The sequence below is a fragment of the Acanthochromis polyacanthus genome, chromosome 18, assembly GCF_021347895.1.
Source record: "Acanthochromis polyacanthus isolate Apoly-LR-REF ecotype Palm Island chromosome 18, KAUST_Apoly_ChrSc, whole genome shotgun sequence".
Classification (NCBI taxonomy): Eukaryota; Metazoa; Chordata; class Actinopteri; family Pomacentridae; genus Acanthochromis; species Acanthochromis polyacanthus.
In genome coordinates, this window is record NC_067130.1 from 6,498,127 (window position 1) to 6,514,173 (window position 16,047).

At 39.5% G+C, this 16,047-nt stretch overlaps 1 protein-coding gene across 2 annotated transcripts in view; it reads right to left on the reverse strand.

Annotated features, from left to right (window-relative positions):
* cabp7b (calcium binding protein 7b) overlaps positions 1 to 14,036 on the reverse strand; it is a 29,205-nt gene extending 15,169 nt beyond the window's left edge. The window contains exons 1-2 of one of the 2 annotated variants that reach the window (XM_051938330.1): positions 13,801 to 14,036; positions 13,097 to 13,207 (exon numbers count right to left, since the gene is read on the reverse strand). In XM_051938330.1, coding sequence (XP_051794290.1) covers positions 13,097 to 13,205 — 109 coding nt within the window. In that variant the 5' untranslated portion in view covers positions 13,206 to 13,207; positions 13,801 to 14,036. Of the gene's footprint in view, positions 1 to 13,096 lie in introns of both variants that reach the window. The other variant, XM_022194621.2, reaches the window with a different exon arrangement.
* Between the last annotated feature and the right edge of the window lie 2,011 nt (positions 14,037 to 16,047).

Genomic DNA, 16,047 nt, shown 5'->3' on the forward strand with positions numbered 1-16,047 from the left:
TGACACGTGGTATTTATACATTTTTGCATTTAGAACAACAAAATGCTCATGATTAGAGACAGTGTATGAATGCTGATATGAGTTAATGGTATTATAAGAAAAAAAACATTTTATAAGGTAGGTGTTAACAATTCAAAAACAGCCCATTAATATCAGTAGCAGGCACATAAAATAATAGCAGAAATAACAGTCTGAGGTCCAGATGACAAAGAAATGTCCATTATCTTTTCATCAATATACAGAACGTGGGTAGCATGTAATTATGTAAATAAATGACTCAACAAAACTCCTGTCACTCGCAGAAGGTTTTGTCAGGAATCCAAAACACGATGATGTGTCTGTGAGCGTGTAGATGTCAGCATAAAAGTTGCTGATTCTATCTCTCAGCCGTTACCTTTATCAAGCCCCAAGATCAGTCTGGTTTTTATTAACGCTGGAAATTCACAATGCAAAGCAAAGTGCAGCTTCAGTCTCTAACTGAGCAGCTCTGGCAGGTATAAATCTGACAGCATTGTTTATTGAACAACGGTTTATGGATGGCTCGAATTAATGTGTGTGGCTCCCTTTGTATAAACCAGTTCCGACAATATCTACGTGACGTTCCTTCGCTGCATCATTTTTATAAAAATTGCAGAGAAAATGTGTCGTTGGTTTAGATTTTTGCTTTTTGGCGACTTCTGGTTTTGCTAGTTTTGGATTCTCTTGGCTCCTTTCACTGCCTCCTGGGTGACTTCAGGCATAGGATGATAATACATTTACAGAAACAGAAGTGATATGACCAATTCATTAGATTGTTTCATGTGAAAACGGAATGAAATATTGACTGATAATTTCATGGCAAGTTCACGAGGCTGATTGTTTCCTGGGTAGCAAATCGTCTTGATGCTGCTGTTTATCTCTTCTTCTGTGTGAGCTGTTTGTTTCTGGTTATTTGATCTATTGTTAGATTATCACCTTTGTCTTCCATTAATCAAGTAAGAATCCTCCTCCTGCTCCTCCTTCGCGTATTTCTTGGCCGGAACCCAAGCTTCTTCCGTAAGGACTAAGCCTTCGGAAACTTGATGTGCATTTTTGCGATTCGTTTAGGCTTCAGGTGAAAACATCAAACATTAAATAGAGTTCCTGTCATCCCAGAGATCTGAACTCAGGACTTAAAAGTCTGCTGACCTTCCTAGTGAGCTAAAACAGAACATGAAGACCAGCAGATCCTACTGACCTTTCTGACTGCTGGATAGAGCGATTTGTGCAGGTTGGCGGTGCAGCTAAAAAAGCATCTATGAAAAGGGTCCATGAGGAAAGCCGATGCCAAGATGCCCGCAGCTGCAGGCTGGCGGAGAGTCAGCGCCGCTGGCAGAGCTAGAAAAGCCTCCGAAGCTCTGTTGCCTGAATCATTGAGGAAATCCTGCATGATGGATTTTGAGCCAGATGAGGAGCGTAGCAGACAAACATGGCCTTTGGGGGAAGACGACACTATTGTGCATTGTGCCGTTTGTATTTAAAAATAAGTCTACTGGACACTCATGATTTCAGAAATGAATGTTTATTATTCATTATTACTAAATAGTGAATAATTTTAAAAGTCTAATTAGTCAACTTTGGTTACAAATAGAGATTTTCTAAGGTGATTTTTTTTAGTCTTTGTGTTTTTTTTCTGGTGTTTTTTATATGCTGGAAGATAAATCATTCACAAAATAAGCAGTCAATGCAATGAATGAGTATTTCCACGGTGAAACTGTAGTGTACAAATAAGTAGCTTAAAATATGGATTCAGACTTCAGGGGTTTCTGTAGTATCTGACCTGAGATGTGTTACTTGTATTATCGATAGATTGGAATGTGTTTTTGTTAGTTCTGGAACATTGAGGTTGAAGGGGTCACTATACCTATAGAGGGTTGATTGAATAGGCTTTTTGTCCGGTCTGTTACTCACAGAGACCATATGTTGAGTTTTCACAAACTAACACAAACCTATTTAACCCTCGTGTTGTCTTCATTTATGGGCACCAAAAAGTATTGTTTCCTTGTCTGAAAAAATCCAAAAATTCAGCAAAAAAATCCCAAAATTTCTGAAAATTTGCAAAACCTTCAGGAGGAAAATTCCAGTAATTTCTTAAAAATGTCCCTTAAAAGTTTTATTTTTAAAAAAAATCCCCCAAATTTTGTAAGACAATTCTTGTAAATATTTCCCAAAAAATGAGTAAAAACTTTCAAAAAAGTCCTAAAAATATCTGAAGTGATTACATATATATCAGTAAAACCTGTAATATTTTCTTTGAGAACATTCACAAAAAAATCAACCAAAATCCAGCGAAATTCGCTGTAATTGTTGTGAATATTCTTAAGAAACCTTTCTAACATTTATTTTTTCCACCAAAAAATGCTTAAAGATTTCCCAAAAATGTTGCAAATGTGAACATCAGAAAATATATTTTTCCTCCACATTTTTAAACTTTAAAACGAGTTAATTTTGACCCACAAGACAACATGAGGGTTAAGTGAGCTCAGAATGCTATTCTGTGAGGTTATATTGTCTGAGAATTCTCCGGGGCAGTCCATGGTGCCTGATCAGATGCTGTCTTCTTGTAGTAAATTATTGTTATACAAAGAAGATGGTGTCAGCGGACACTTCTTCATCTGCACATCATAGATGTCTGAATGAAACTAGATTTCAGTCATAACACAGCTACGCAACCAGTTTCGTACATGTATGGCTGAATTACTTCACTTGTGCAGCGTAGAGTATTTGTACAGAAATGTAAGTGAGCTGGCAGGTGTAGAGTTACATCTAATCAGTTTTAAGGCAGGAAACGATATTTTCTTGGAATAAATAACTTCAGGCATCAAAGGAGCCATAACTGATTTAATGAGCTATTTGCAGTTTCACTGTTCTGTTGTGTGCGCTTTTAATCTTCGAGACCAGCATATGCTACTGGCAGGATCAGCCAGGTAACCCACTGTGCAGCTACACAGGGATGAGCTTTTAGGGGTTAAACCAACAACCAAAGTAGGAGTTTAAAAGCGATTGTGACCCTAAATTCACTTTAGTTTAAATATTCTTATCATGTCTTATCATGTCATATAGTGAACACTTTCTAAATGAGTTGCATCACTGTGACAGGCGCTGTTTCATACCACATTAGACATCAGATGTCCTCATAATGGGTTCTGTAGCTGAGAGGTTTTGCTGCATTTTTTAGCCATTTGTTTCCAAATTATATTTATAACCACCAACGAGTCAATCAATATCTCATTGCTGTTGAGACATAAATGGAGAGAAATTACTGGGATCTGTGTATTTGTAAAGTTTTACAGTTCTTTCTCGGCTTACGTGTTTTGGGAGTTGTTGTAACTTTGCTGTGAATGCTGCATCATTCCGGGGATGTCGGTCTCACACAGCTAGATCTATCTCCACAGAAGTATGATGCTTGATTTAGCCTCTTTTGAACCTTTGTGAATCCCTTTCGGCCGAGGATGCTGCCCCTCTTTCTTCATATTCTTTATAGCCAATACGGCCTTTCTTCAGACACTATTGAGTATCACATTATCACCCCATGACTGCTGATGAACAATGAGGATAACAGGACATAAAATAGCTCAAGACAGCTCTGCATTATTCCCATGCACTGCAGAAGATGCTGTTAAATGCTGTGGATGCAGAGCAAACAAATGCTGCCTTCTGAACCAAAAACAATGCCACTCTTGAGGACAGACATCCCCTATGCACTGCCACCACTGAGAGCCCTACTGTGATAGTCCAGATCACTGCAGAAAGCTCTCTTCACCTTCAGCAACAACCATGACACCCAACAATACGATAACAGCATCGATACAGCGGGGAGTAGATGAACAGGTCTCTTTACTCCACATGGAGCTAAAGGGAACAACAGGCTGCCTTCAGTGTCCTGGGTTTCTGCACATCAACAGTATAACTTCACACTTTTCCCACTGGGTTTCTTCTCACATTCATCACCAAAATATGAAGTGACGTGTTAAATCTAGATGACGTCTCTTACCAGATTTAAACCAGATCGGTCATATTTTCACATGTCCGGTTGCATTCAGTAAGTGGATATTAATATACATCGGCAAAAGGAGACTCAGGATTTCCCACTAATTGCGCTCTTATAGTCGGGATCAAACAGGAGCTTTTACATCAGTCCACGCTGGGATGAAAGGGATGGAAATGAAGGAGTTTCTTTGTAGAAAAATAAGTCTTAAATTAAATCTTAAATTGATGTACTTTTGTGTTAATAGCGGACATATGGTTTAATATTTATGCCTGCTATAACCGTGTCATTGATAAAAAATACATACAATGCATATATTTAATGTTAAATATACTAACTGTTGCACTGATAATGGAAAAAATTCTGTAACACTTATAACAGGCCACACAAACTTTATTTTATGTTGTTTTTTTCATGTAAATTTTAAAGAAAAACTAAAATTTCTTTAAAGGTTAAAGCTTTTTCTAACAGTAAAATATGAAATGAAGCACCTGTTTTAACTGTAAAATCAACAGCATTAATAAAGCATTTTTTTTTACTATTAATGAAGATTTTACTGTAATTTTATGGTAGCGTTTTGGTAACCACAGCTGCCAGAATAACTTTTTTTTACAGTGTAGAGCATGCAGCAACTCATTATTTACACTACATGTTAACAGAATACTACAGAAAAAAATACTGTTTACGATGGTAATTTTATTGACACTGTACATTTATTTATTGATTCATTTTGTTGCTCATTTGTCTAAGCTATTCATTCATTTATCCATTACTCTGTAGGTTATATTTGAGGTTGGGTGAAGGAAGATGCACGCTAGTAAACATATTTCAAGACTGCTGTAAGGTTTAATCTCAGAAATGACACCATATTGGCCTAAAGTTCCAGCCTTTCACTCGTCAAATGCTCACACATGTGTCCACCTGCTCCCAAATGAATGAATCCATAAATGATGGCATGCTAAAATGCCACATAGCATACTTATTGTGACTCCACTGCTGGGTCTGTTGCTGCTTGTACCCCCCCGAGCTACTAATGGTACATTCCACTCACAATTGCATAACAACAGAGATGGAAAATTAGAATATTGAGTGAATTTTAGAAATGATCTTTGTTCAAAAAAATCTAATTCTGAAGCAAAAACCCCAAACATGAATAATAATAATAAAAAAGTTCCAAACTCATTTATCGCTCGGTAGATTTTGACAGCGCAAATAGAACTGCAGAGCGGCACGCCAACCATTCAGGAGCATAGTTTTCTTTATCAAAAGGCTGCTCACTGAGAATTGGTTGGAGGATAAAAATAATTCAGTGGGAGATGAGTCAGAGTCTTTTCGTTAAATAAGAGCCCGTCCCAGGTGGTTACATCAATAGTAGTATGATGACACCCATGACAACCCTCGTTCTGGTAATGAAAAGGAGGAAAAAAACACATGTGAACCATATTAACCAGCAGCTACAGCTGAGCGAACCCCATCAATGCCCTCTCAACAGAACAAAAATAGGTCTATACATAATATAAATACAGTTAAAATAGTGCGAAATCGCAAATAATAGTGCCATGACTGCAAATTTAGCATCATTTTTTTATCACTTCAAACGCTACTATGTTGGGGCAAAAAAAAACCTCCTATTCTGGGTGATTAAAAACCCCAAAATACACAAATATGTAAGCATCAACAATAAACTAAGTGGGATTTATCGGCTTGAAAAGGCTTACGTTTGTAATCTGGTATCAAATCAACAAGTGAACAACGAATCAATTTGCTTGGACCCTGCAGACTTCTTTGCTGCATTATCCAACACACTAACAAAGTGCTGTTTGAATCCATTATTGAACGCCTCATTTAAACACACCTTAACTGGCTCTGTGCAAGGAACGGTTTTCTGCAAAATAGCCACAAAACTCTCTGTTAATGCAGTGCAAATGCGTGTAGAAGGTGGCAAAGAACAGAAAAACACATTTCAAACTATGATGCTGCAAGATTTCATACGCGAGCTTCTATTGTCTTATTATAACTCATGAGTGTGTTGAAAAAAATATAAATCATTTCATCATCCCACACAGCTTCACTTCACTTCCAGCTTTTCTATTGCAGATTTATAGTATATTCATGTTATTACATCTACACAAACAGCACACGCACTCCCTATGCAGGGTGAAGACGTGCTGCTTCAAGCCCTGCAGCTAAAACAACTCCTGCTGTCAAAAAGCACTTGAAATCTCTACCTGCAGCTCGTTGTCGACTGAGCTGAAACCATGTGACCTGTCCCTTTCGAGGAGAAATTACGAAGAATTAGAGCTTGATGAGAGCAGTTGCTGCTGTCGTGAATGACCAAATCTAAATGATGTATTACTGCACAGGCTTGACTACAACTCAGCTCTTTTGTTTATTGTTTCTGCCTTTGTTCTTTATGGCTTTCCTGGGTGCCGTTCTATTATTCAGGGAGCTGCCTTTGTTTAACAGACTTCTCAGGGTTTTTAGAATAAAATATTGGAAGAGTGGAGTTAAAAACAAATATTCTCATGCTTTCGGCTGCGTTGGGTCTTGTTAACTCTGTTCAGAATACATTGACGCCTCCTCCGTTGAGACAGACGCATCGCTGTGTGATATTAGCTCAATATGAAACCTTCAATTTATTTGCCGCAGTCTGAAGTTGATCTACACGGAGAACTTGACCTGCAGCTCGGAGACATTGAAGGATAATAGTCACATGCAAAGCGTGCAGTTAAGGTTTCATGGGTTAATATTTGCTTTGTGTCTCAAGTGTTTCCCATCTCGGGATGATGATGTGGATGAAATACGGCTGTTGTCAGGGGACAAACAAGGGGAGAGTAAGGACACAGTCTCATAATTAACATCGTGTAAGAGTGTTTGTTTGAAACTGTGAATCTCTCTCGACGGCGGAATCAGTAATGACCAGACATTTGTCTTTGACCACAGAGAAAGGCACATTTACAGAGTTTTCCAGATTCATAATGACCCTTTGAGGGTGTCAGTAAAGTCAATGAATTTGTGCTACTTTTCTGGACAGAAATCTGCTTTCTTGGTAAGAAAATTGAGTAAATGAAACATCTTCATTTCCTTCTCAATTCTTATAATTTTGGTGCTGATGAGTTGATTTGGCGTTCACTGAAACCTCTTTTGGGGAGTCGCCAAAGACTCATTTATCAAGGAGAAACCCTGCAAAAAGCAAACTACAACAAAGAAGATGATGCATTAAGTGTCACGTCTGCAATTCTTTATACTTGTTGGTTTGTTGGTGAGAGCTGAAGTAAAAAAAAAAGGGCACCCATAAAGACAACAGGACAGGAGTGACTCATTCACAGAGAGCTTCAAATCAAACATTACTCAGATATAACACAGTAACTCACACATACAGTCACCTGCTTACAGTACCGCTGTGAAAAGGCACTCCATTTGTAAGCGCAATACGCGTCGGCTTTGCATACAAAGTGGAAGACGTTCTACACTCCACTACAATGCTCAACGTCTGGGGGATTCTCCCGCTGGCTGCGATCTATAAATATTGTTCACATCCTCTGGCAGAGATGCACAGAGGAGTGATAAAAAGCTCACGGAGACCTCCAAGGGTAGAACTGCAGGGAAGTCATGACTGTTGAGGCGTAAAACCGGAGTCTTATCTACGTCAACACACGTGTAGTTAAAGTGTCTGACAGTTTACTGTAAGTTATGTGCTGCGTTTTAGTCATTGTAGCAGAGAGGAGGTAAGAAACTCGCAAATAATATAGCTGAGCTCGTATATAGTGTTGTAAAAATGTTACATATTTAATCCTGGTAATCCACAAATGCTGTCTAATCACATATAGTATATAGAAGTCCTAAAAAATGACTTAACATTTGTTGGAATTGAGGACTTTTATCACTTATGTGTCTTACATGTACACACTATATGTTACTACATGATCAGACATGATGCATACATTAAAGATGTAATTGAAATGAATCAATTTAAGTGTAATTTAGTGAAATTATCATGGGGGTTCCTAGTCGCTCATGCATAATGTGCTGAAATTGGCCCTATACCTGCGTTTTTAATATAGTGCTCATTAAACAAGGAGACACTTGGCACAGCCTGACGCCCACATAAACATCCACCAAACAGTGTTTCACAGGATAAATACACACATCAGTGTTTGATGGCTGTGTACAGGAACGTGATTATTTTATTGATTGCTGTTTTTCCATTCGCATCAACAACCTGATAATAGGCTTTTCATTCCACGTGTGTACGGAGATGAAGTCATAACAGAGAGAGCACATTACAACGCAATTCCCAAGGTTAAAATGTTAAAAGATTGTTTCATTAGGACTTAAATTAATCAAGCTTTAGAGGAGGGGTTTAGAAGTTGTGACTGTACGAGTGTGTGGTTTGGTTTTACAGTACTAATGGTTGGAGCACATTTCGGGGGTTGTGACAAGAGCATGACACAAGGGTAAGGAAAAGGGCAGGAAGCGTTACCACTGACCCTGCAGACCTCGGCAACCATCTGTTCGAAAAGCATCGCCTGGAAACTGCAGATCCATTAAGAACTGTGAGTACTTAATCAGCCTCACCCACTATAGACTATGTCCTCTGCATTCAGAGCAGTGGGAGTGACTCTAATCCTCACTGCTGTCACCGCCAACTCATGATTCATACAGTTTTTAGTAAATATTGAAGCCAACGTATAACTTAGAGGGCCAAGGTGCTGCACGTATGAGTGTGATGCAAATTAAATGTCATCTTAGGCAAAGCTAAAGAGATTATCACGATCTTCACATAGTCCCTATAGAGTAGTGAGCACACCACTGGAATATTTATTATTTATTGCTTTGATTATATGCATTTAATTTAACCATCAACCGAGCAAATGAATAATTCAGCGCCGTGAGTCTCTTTTTTAGAAGAACAGTGCCTCCCAATTACTTTCGACCATCCAATTTATTTGTTTTCGTCTTTCTTCTTTAACTTTTAAATGAGATTTTTTTTCTTCTTTTTTAGAAAAGCTACCAATGCACACATCACTGAAAGTAGTGATCTATTGAAGTCCTTGTGGAGGTGACTGTGGCTAACCCACCAGTAGATTTGAAAGGATGGTTTCTTTAGAAAAATACACCATTTATCAGAGGCAGAACTGTAAAAACAGAAAGAATCATCAAAGTTTGACCTGTTGAACTACTCATCTGTGATGTACCGTTCTGTTAAGAACATTAAAGTTATTTTTTATTAGAAAACGTTTATCATACATGTTTCATTTGATATCCTGCAAGAAATGAACCATTTGAATTGACTAGATTCTGCAAAAAACTAAAAATGTGTGTCTCATTGCAACTCAAATGCCATGACTGACTTAGCTGCACATGACGAAAATTCAGAAAGGAAATAAGCATGGAAACGAATTTATAATGCAAGCAGTTAAAAATCTATCGCATGTAGAGTCACTTTTTTGTTCTTCAGTATTGGTGACAACTCAGAACATTTGCACATATCAATTCAATTTGTTTTCAATTAATGGAACAATTGGGAAAAACGTCTACTTTCGTTTCTCTTTTTGTATGATTTATAGCTTTATTATTGTGCCATCCTGCTCAGAAGACATCTTTGAACTCTCTCTACTTCTAGCCACGACTTTGCTCTTTCCATAGAGGGGCAGGACTTTATATCGCAGTGAAATATGAGCCCACAGTGAGTAATAATATAACAGGGGCACAAAAATGCCCCAGAGGTGCTTGGAATTCAGAAGTTGGGGTTGTCAGTTGGTTTAATGCAGCTGAACAGAGTCACTTAAACGGCATCTAGTGACCGTTTGAGAAACTGGATTCTGCACTGAAGCAAAGCGGCTTCCACATTAAGGTGCTCATGTTGCTGTTTGAGGCCTCAAGCAGATTTGACACGTGTATATTTTTTGATCTTAGAAGCTGAAAATGTGGTGCACCTTTCTTTTCTGGAATCTCTTATTCGGCTTTTTTGCTTCACTATTCGCTCATCATTGCTCAGTATACGGCCAATTTGAGCCGTTTTGCATTTAGCTAATGTCTGAACATTAGAGAAAATGAATTTGTACGAATAACTAAATTAGCAGCTGCTGAAGAACTTGGGCTCAGATGCCTGTTTTGTCCCTTTGTGCATTACTAGAAGGCGATAGAATATATTGTGTGCAATTCATTTACAAGCCACAGACCTGCTAAGACTCCGCTTTACCTCATGACTTAGGAGTGAGCTTTCAACAAGTGAGGGTTGTTGGCAAGAAAATGTGTTCTGGTTCACTACTCTCATCAGCATCCCACTAAACTCTTCAGTCTGTATGCATGGTGCAGTTTGTTTTGTGTACTGTCCATTCTGTGACGTGTTTCTTTGCACAGGATGCAAGGTCCTCCTGTCCTTGCATTGTGTTCGTCAGTGTGTATTCCAAAAAAGCTAGTCAGCACGTCTCTGCAACAGTGTCACCAAGAGAAACTCTTATTGATCTGAGGGCAGAGCTTATTGTCTCGTCTGTCATAACTGCTAAAAAAAAATCACATTCAGTCACTGCTGTCGGTTTTTGTACGCTTCCTGTTCAGGAACATAGATGTATTTGGAGAGTTAAGGCAGCTATCAAATGTGTTTAGGACATAATAGAAGGATGAATCAGGTGGGAAAAATAGTAGCATATTAGCAGCATGGCAGAATACTGACATTCCAGTAAGAATCTGAAATTTATTATGATTCTAAACATGTCAAATTGTACTGGGGATATATATATGCACCTTGCGTGGAAGAAGCTATTATCATAAATATGATTAGGGAGAGTAATTACATGAGTTGAGCAATCAGGGAACTTCTGCCCTGCAGTGATTAAAGATTTTGTGGATGAAACAATATTTATAGCCTGATTTTCAGACCTCTCCTGAAAAAAAGGGAGCAATTTTCGGACTGCAGCATTGTTCGAAGACCAACAACACTCATCCAGACAGTGCTGCAGCTCCACCGTCGTGTGTTAAGGTGGCGCAGCAGCACCAGCAGCAGAAATGTTGAGGGTAAGTGGGAGGTTGTTGATCCTCAGACTGGCTGTGGATGTGCAAATGGCAAGAGGTTAATGCGAAACTCTTTTATCTCCCTCAACAACTAACGGCAAAGCGCTCTTTAACACACTTTAGCTGCCAGTGGAGCTGCTCAGTGACAAAAAAGGTGTTTGCTCTGAGGTGCGAGGCCATGCAAATGTAGCAGTGCATTACGTGCTCAGTGAATCCTCCCCAGGTAAATACATTCACGCCTGAGCAGTCCGTCTCGCTGTGTTCCGAATATTTAATGACTCTCAATTAGTGAAGTACAATCTGAAAACATTTCGCCATCTTCTGAAAACGGCTCCATATCAATACTGGAGCTCCTCTCGCCACACACAACAACAGTCCCGCCATTCCACTGTTGTTCTAATTCTTTCTTTTTCCATTGCCAACCTTTTAATTAAATTTACGCCGTCATTGCAGATAGTGGATTTTCAATGTCAAATGAGCGGCTCAAAGCAAGGGCAGTCAGCCACTTGTGGGCCCGGGCAACCTACAGACAGAAGAAGGGGAAATGGAATTCCCTTTGCATAAAAGACTTGAAGATATCAAATCTGATCTGACTTATCTCTTCATTGTAGTCTGCCTGGATTTGTTCCAAACCGCTGCCAGCTGTGCTTTCTCACTGTGAGGACCATTTGCCAAGACAAAACAACAAAAAAACTCCCTTCTTAACATCTTTGCAATACAGTTACAATAGCAAGAGTGACTTTAAAGGGGAACTTCGGTTTTTGTCAACCTGGGGTCTGTTTTCGTATGTCATTTCATACATGTGAGTGATGGAGAAATGAATTTTCGACATAGCTGCAGTATTTAGCCAGGCAGGCACCGGTTTTGGCGCGAGCTCTCGCGCGATTTCGGAACGAGATTTGCTTTCTAGCGTCCTGAGATTTGGATACAGACCACAACAAAGAGCGATCACCAGGTAATGTGGAGGTTTTCGTTCACTTCTCATCTCTAGTATGTTGTGGGACACTCATTGAGACTATCTGAGCCGGTCAGTGTGGGGAAAAAAAGCACATTAGGGCGGACTTTGACGCGGGGGGGCCAGCTGCCCCATACTTTTCGCTAGCCGAGCTGCTAGCTGAGCTGCTAAGCTGCCTGCCTGGCTAAATACTGGAGCTATGTCAAAAATTCATTTCTCCATCACTCACATGTATGAAATGACATGAAAACAGACCCCAGGTTGAAAAAAACCGAAGTTCCCCTTTAAGGCTTCAGTGGGTCTTTTAGTTGATGGTCATTTTAGCAATTAAGGACAAAATGCAAGACATCAGAGATGAGAGGATGTAATTTACGGCTCACAATTAATCCATCTTTCATTTCATTGATGGGTTTTATTTGCCTTAGATTCTCTAAAAAATGTCTTGTAACTCTTAATTTTGAATTCATAAATTTGACATTCATCACAGCCCCTTTTGTCCATGTGAAGCGCCTTTTCTGTTGGGCAAATTTTGAAGTCTTGCTGACTCTTCTGTCTTGTCTCAGAGCACAAACGACTCACAGTGGAAGTGAAATCAGGTGCAATTAATCCTCATGAGATGCTATGGATATAACCAGGAGGTATGTCACGGAGTATAGCTCGCAATTTTAAGAAAATGTGCCATGGATTTGTGTTGAACAGTGTAATTTAAGCTGTTGTCTGCAATTATTAAAGGATTAGAGGAGATTTCCAGTAGATGAGCCCATAATCATTTCAAAAAGCTGCGTGACAGTCATCTTCAAATTCATTGGAAGCCAAAATCAGAAGCAGCAACATGCAGAAAAGATAAAACCACAGCTTGTCTATGCCTTCACACTAATTTTCTGCAACATTAACACTCTGATTATAATGTAGAGCATCTGTACCAGTAAACATTTTACCCACAGACAGTTTCTTGCACAGTCAGATTTGAAGGAGAAAGGAACAGAAGCGCACAGTGACAGGAGCTCTCCAGAGTCCTGAACTGGATTTTCCAGCCAAAATCCCGGTCCAACAACTGTTAAATTTTACAATAGCAGATTAAAATCGTAATCTAAGGAAAGCAAATAGTCATGTCTCACCTTCCACCTCATCCTCAGGCAGGTTAACAGGGGTCCGGTAGGAGAGGACATCTGGAATAGTGCAAAGTCCCTTGTACATGAACCTGGTGGTCACAGCACGCACTGGCATTTCTGCGAGGGAAAAGCAACAACTGTGTCGCGATCTTCATATAGCCAAGCTCTCCGGAGTTTTTTGGCAGACCCTTTGCTACTGTCCTTAATATTTTAGACTAAACCTCGAGCACATGAAACAAGGAAAGCCCCCCTTTTTTATCCGCAAAGTTCAACCCCCTCTCGCTCCGTTTTTTGGATATTTGTCGGTCTGATTGCACCTTGCGCCGCGCGTTAAACCAAGCTTGCAGATTGTAACTCGCCTTTGGTGTCAATGCATAGCCTGAAGCAACCTACTGTGAGCAAGATATGAAGCAAATAGACGATGCCATTTCATCAAAATGACATGTAAAACTTTCACTTCATAGCCTGTTGAGCAAAGCCCGGAATGTTTTGGGCATCAAGAACGCGTTTAAATCTCCATTCAGATGTTTAGCTCATGTTAAAGTCTGCATCCAGCCAATGCGATTAACAGGCTATTTTGTCATTCTGATATAAATCCAGCACTAAAATCATAAATAACTGGGGAAAAAAAGTCAGATTAATTACAAAAATGATTTCGCAATTCTGATTCCTATTACGCGTCTTTCTATTCCCGGTTTAGTCTGCCTCACTTTTCTTTCCCGTTTCGGCATCTTCTTAAAAAAAAAATCGATGACACAAGATAAAGCAGCAGCAGCAGGAGCAGCAGTGTCGAGCTGATCCTATCCGGTAACCGAGGTAGGAACCAAATCTGGGGACATTTTTTTTTCCTGAAGAGCAGCTTCAAGGGAATCCTGGGTGACCCCCTCTCATCTGATTCAGACACGCTGTATGAGGCAGCGATCCTCCTCTCTCTCTACAGCTGTCTGCTTCAGACACACACACACAGACACACACACGTCTCCAAACTGAACCTGTAATGCAATCATCTTTATTTTTGCATTTCAGCAGTCTGTATTTCAAATGTCGTGTTCTACAAACCAAAATATCGTGAGAAAATAGCAACAAGTGAAGCTTTTGCGCCCTGTCCAGCCATCCAGGAAGCTGAGAGTAAATTAAATTAAGCCTCAGACTACTTGGTCCTGGAGCTGCAACTGTTAATCGATTAGTTGTCTACTATTACACTAATCACCAGCGATTTCGATAATCGATGAATAGGTCTAAAGTCTAAATTCTCCGATTACAGCTTCTTAAGGGTGAATATTTTAAGGTTTCTCCCCTCCTCTATAAGAGTTAACTGAGTATCTCTGGATTAAGGGCAACAACAAGATATTTAAGATTGTAATGTTGTGCTTTGGGAAACACTAATCGACATGTTTCACAATTTTGACTATTTACAGAGCAAACAACTGATCGATTAACTGAAAAAAATGATGAACAGATTAATCAGCAGTGAGCAGGCTGCTAATCATAGCCTATTTGAGGTATTCAGCAAACAATTAATAGCCTATTCACGCATAAATTCAATTAAATGTAGAATATTAAAGGGAATAGCTGGTTGCAACAGGAAACGTCTTTCTACCCCATGAGATGACCGTCACTCATACGTTCATGTGTCAGGAATCGTCATCAGACTTTCAGGGACCTTAAAAATGAGCGGGCACTGTGGAGAAATGTGACTTGTTCGGCAAGGACAGTTGGAAACCGACTTCTTGAAGCTGGTCTGAAATCAGACAGGGCACGGAAGAAACCCTTCATCAAGGAAAGGCAGAGGAAAGCCTGGTTACTCTTTGCTGGGATCACAAGGATTGGACTGTTGATGATTGGGCTAAGGTTCTCTTCAGTGATGAATCCAGTTTTCACTTAATGCCCACCTAAGCCAACTTACTGGTTAGGAGGAAGCCTGGAGAAGCTACAAACCAGACTGTCTGCCCCTACAGTAAAACATGGGGGTGGATCAGTGATGGTCTGGGGTTGCTTCAGTTTGGGTGGAACAGGGCAAATGAACCAGGTCATGTACAGGACTACTCTTGAAAACAGTCTTCTTCCATCAGCTGGAAAACTCTTTCCTGCCTCCAATGGCTGGATTTTCCAACAAGACAATGTCCCTTACCACACGGCAAGGTCAGTTAAAGCCTGGATGGAGAACTGGAACATTGGAACCATGTCTTGGTCTGCTCAATCACCAGATCTAAATCCAACTGAAAACCTGTGGAAAATCATCAAACACAAAATGGAGAACCACAAGACCAAAAACAAAGCAAATTAGTTTGAATTTGTACAACAGGAATGGGCTGCTGTGACAGCAGAACAATATCAGAAGCTGGTGGAGAACGCATGGCTGCAGTCATCAAAAACAATGTTTTTTTTTTAGGTTTATTTATTTATTTCGAACTTGGATCAAAATAAAAACAATACATACATATATGTATAATTTATACATATACAACAAAATAAAATGAAATTGTAGCTATGACATCTTTTTTTTTTTTGTACTACCAATAATCAATTTCATAACGAGATTTTGTCCGAAAAAGGGTGTAGGAAGAAGTAAAAGAACTTATCTAGTCCCACCCCTTATTCCTTATCAAAATGCATCACTAAATTCACCCTGAAACACTGTTCAGGTCATGGCCAGTCACTAGTTAACAACAAAACAAAACAAAAACAGTCTGGTGACTATGACATGTCTGGAGCTGAGATGAATGCTTTATCTTTTGAACCCAGACTGCTGAGAGGGATGGATGACCTGTTGGCATCTGACAACACAGAGGACATGGAGGAAGATGAGGATGATTCTGAAGATGACTATGATTCTGAGGATGACAATGAAACCTCTTCACCTTTACCTTCACCTTTATGGTTATGTAATCAAGTACTAACTCTTGTGTGTATCATGTGACTAAAACAGACAGAAAGGAAAACATGGAATGTCTAAA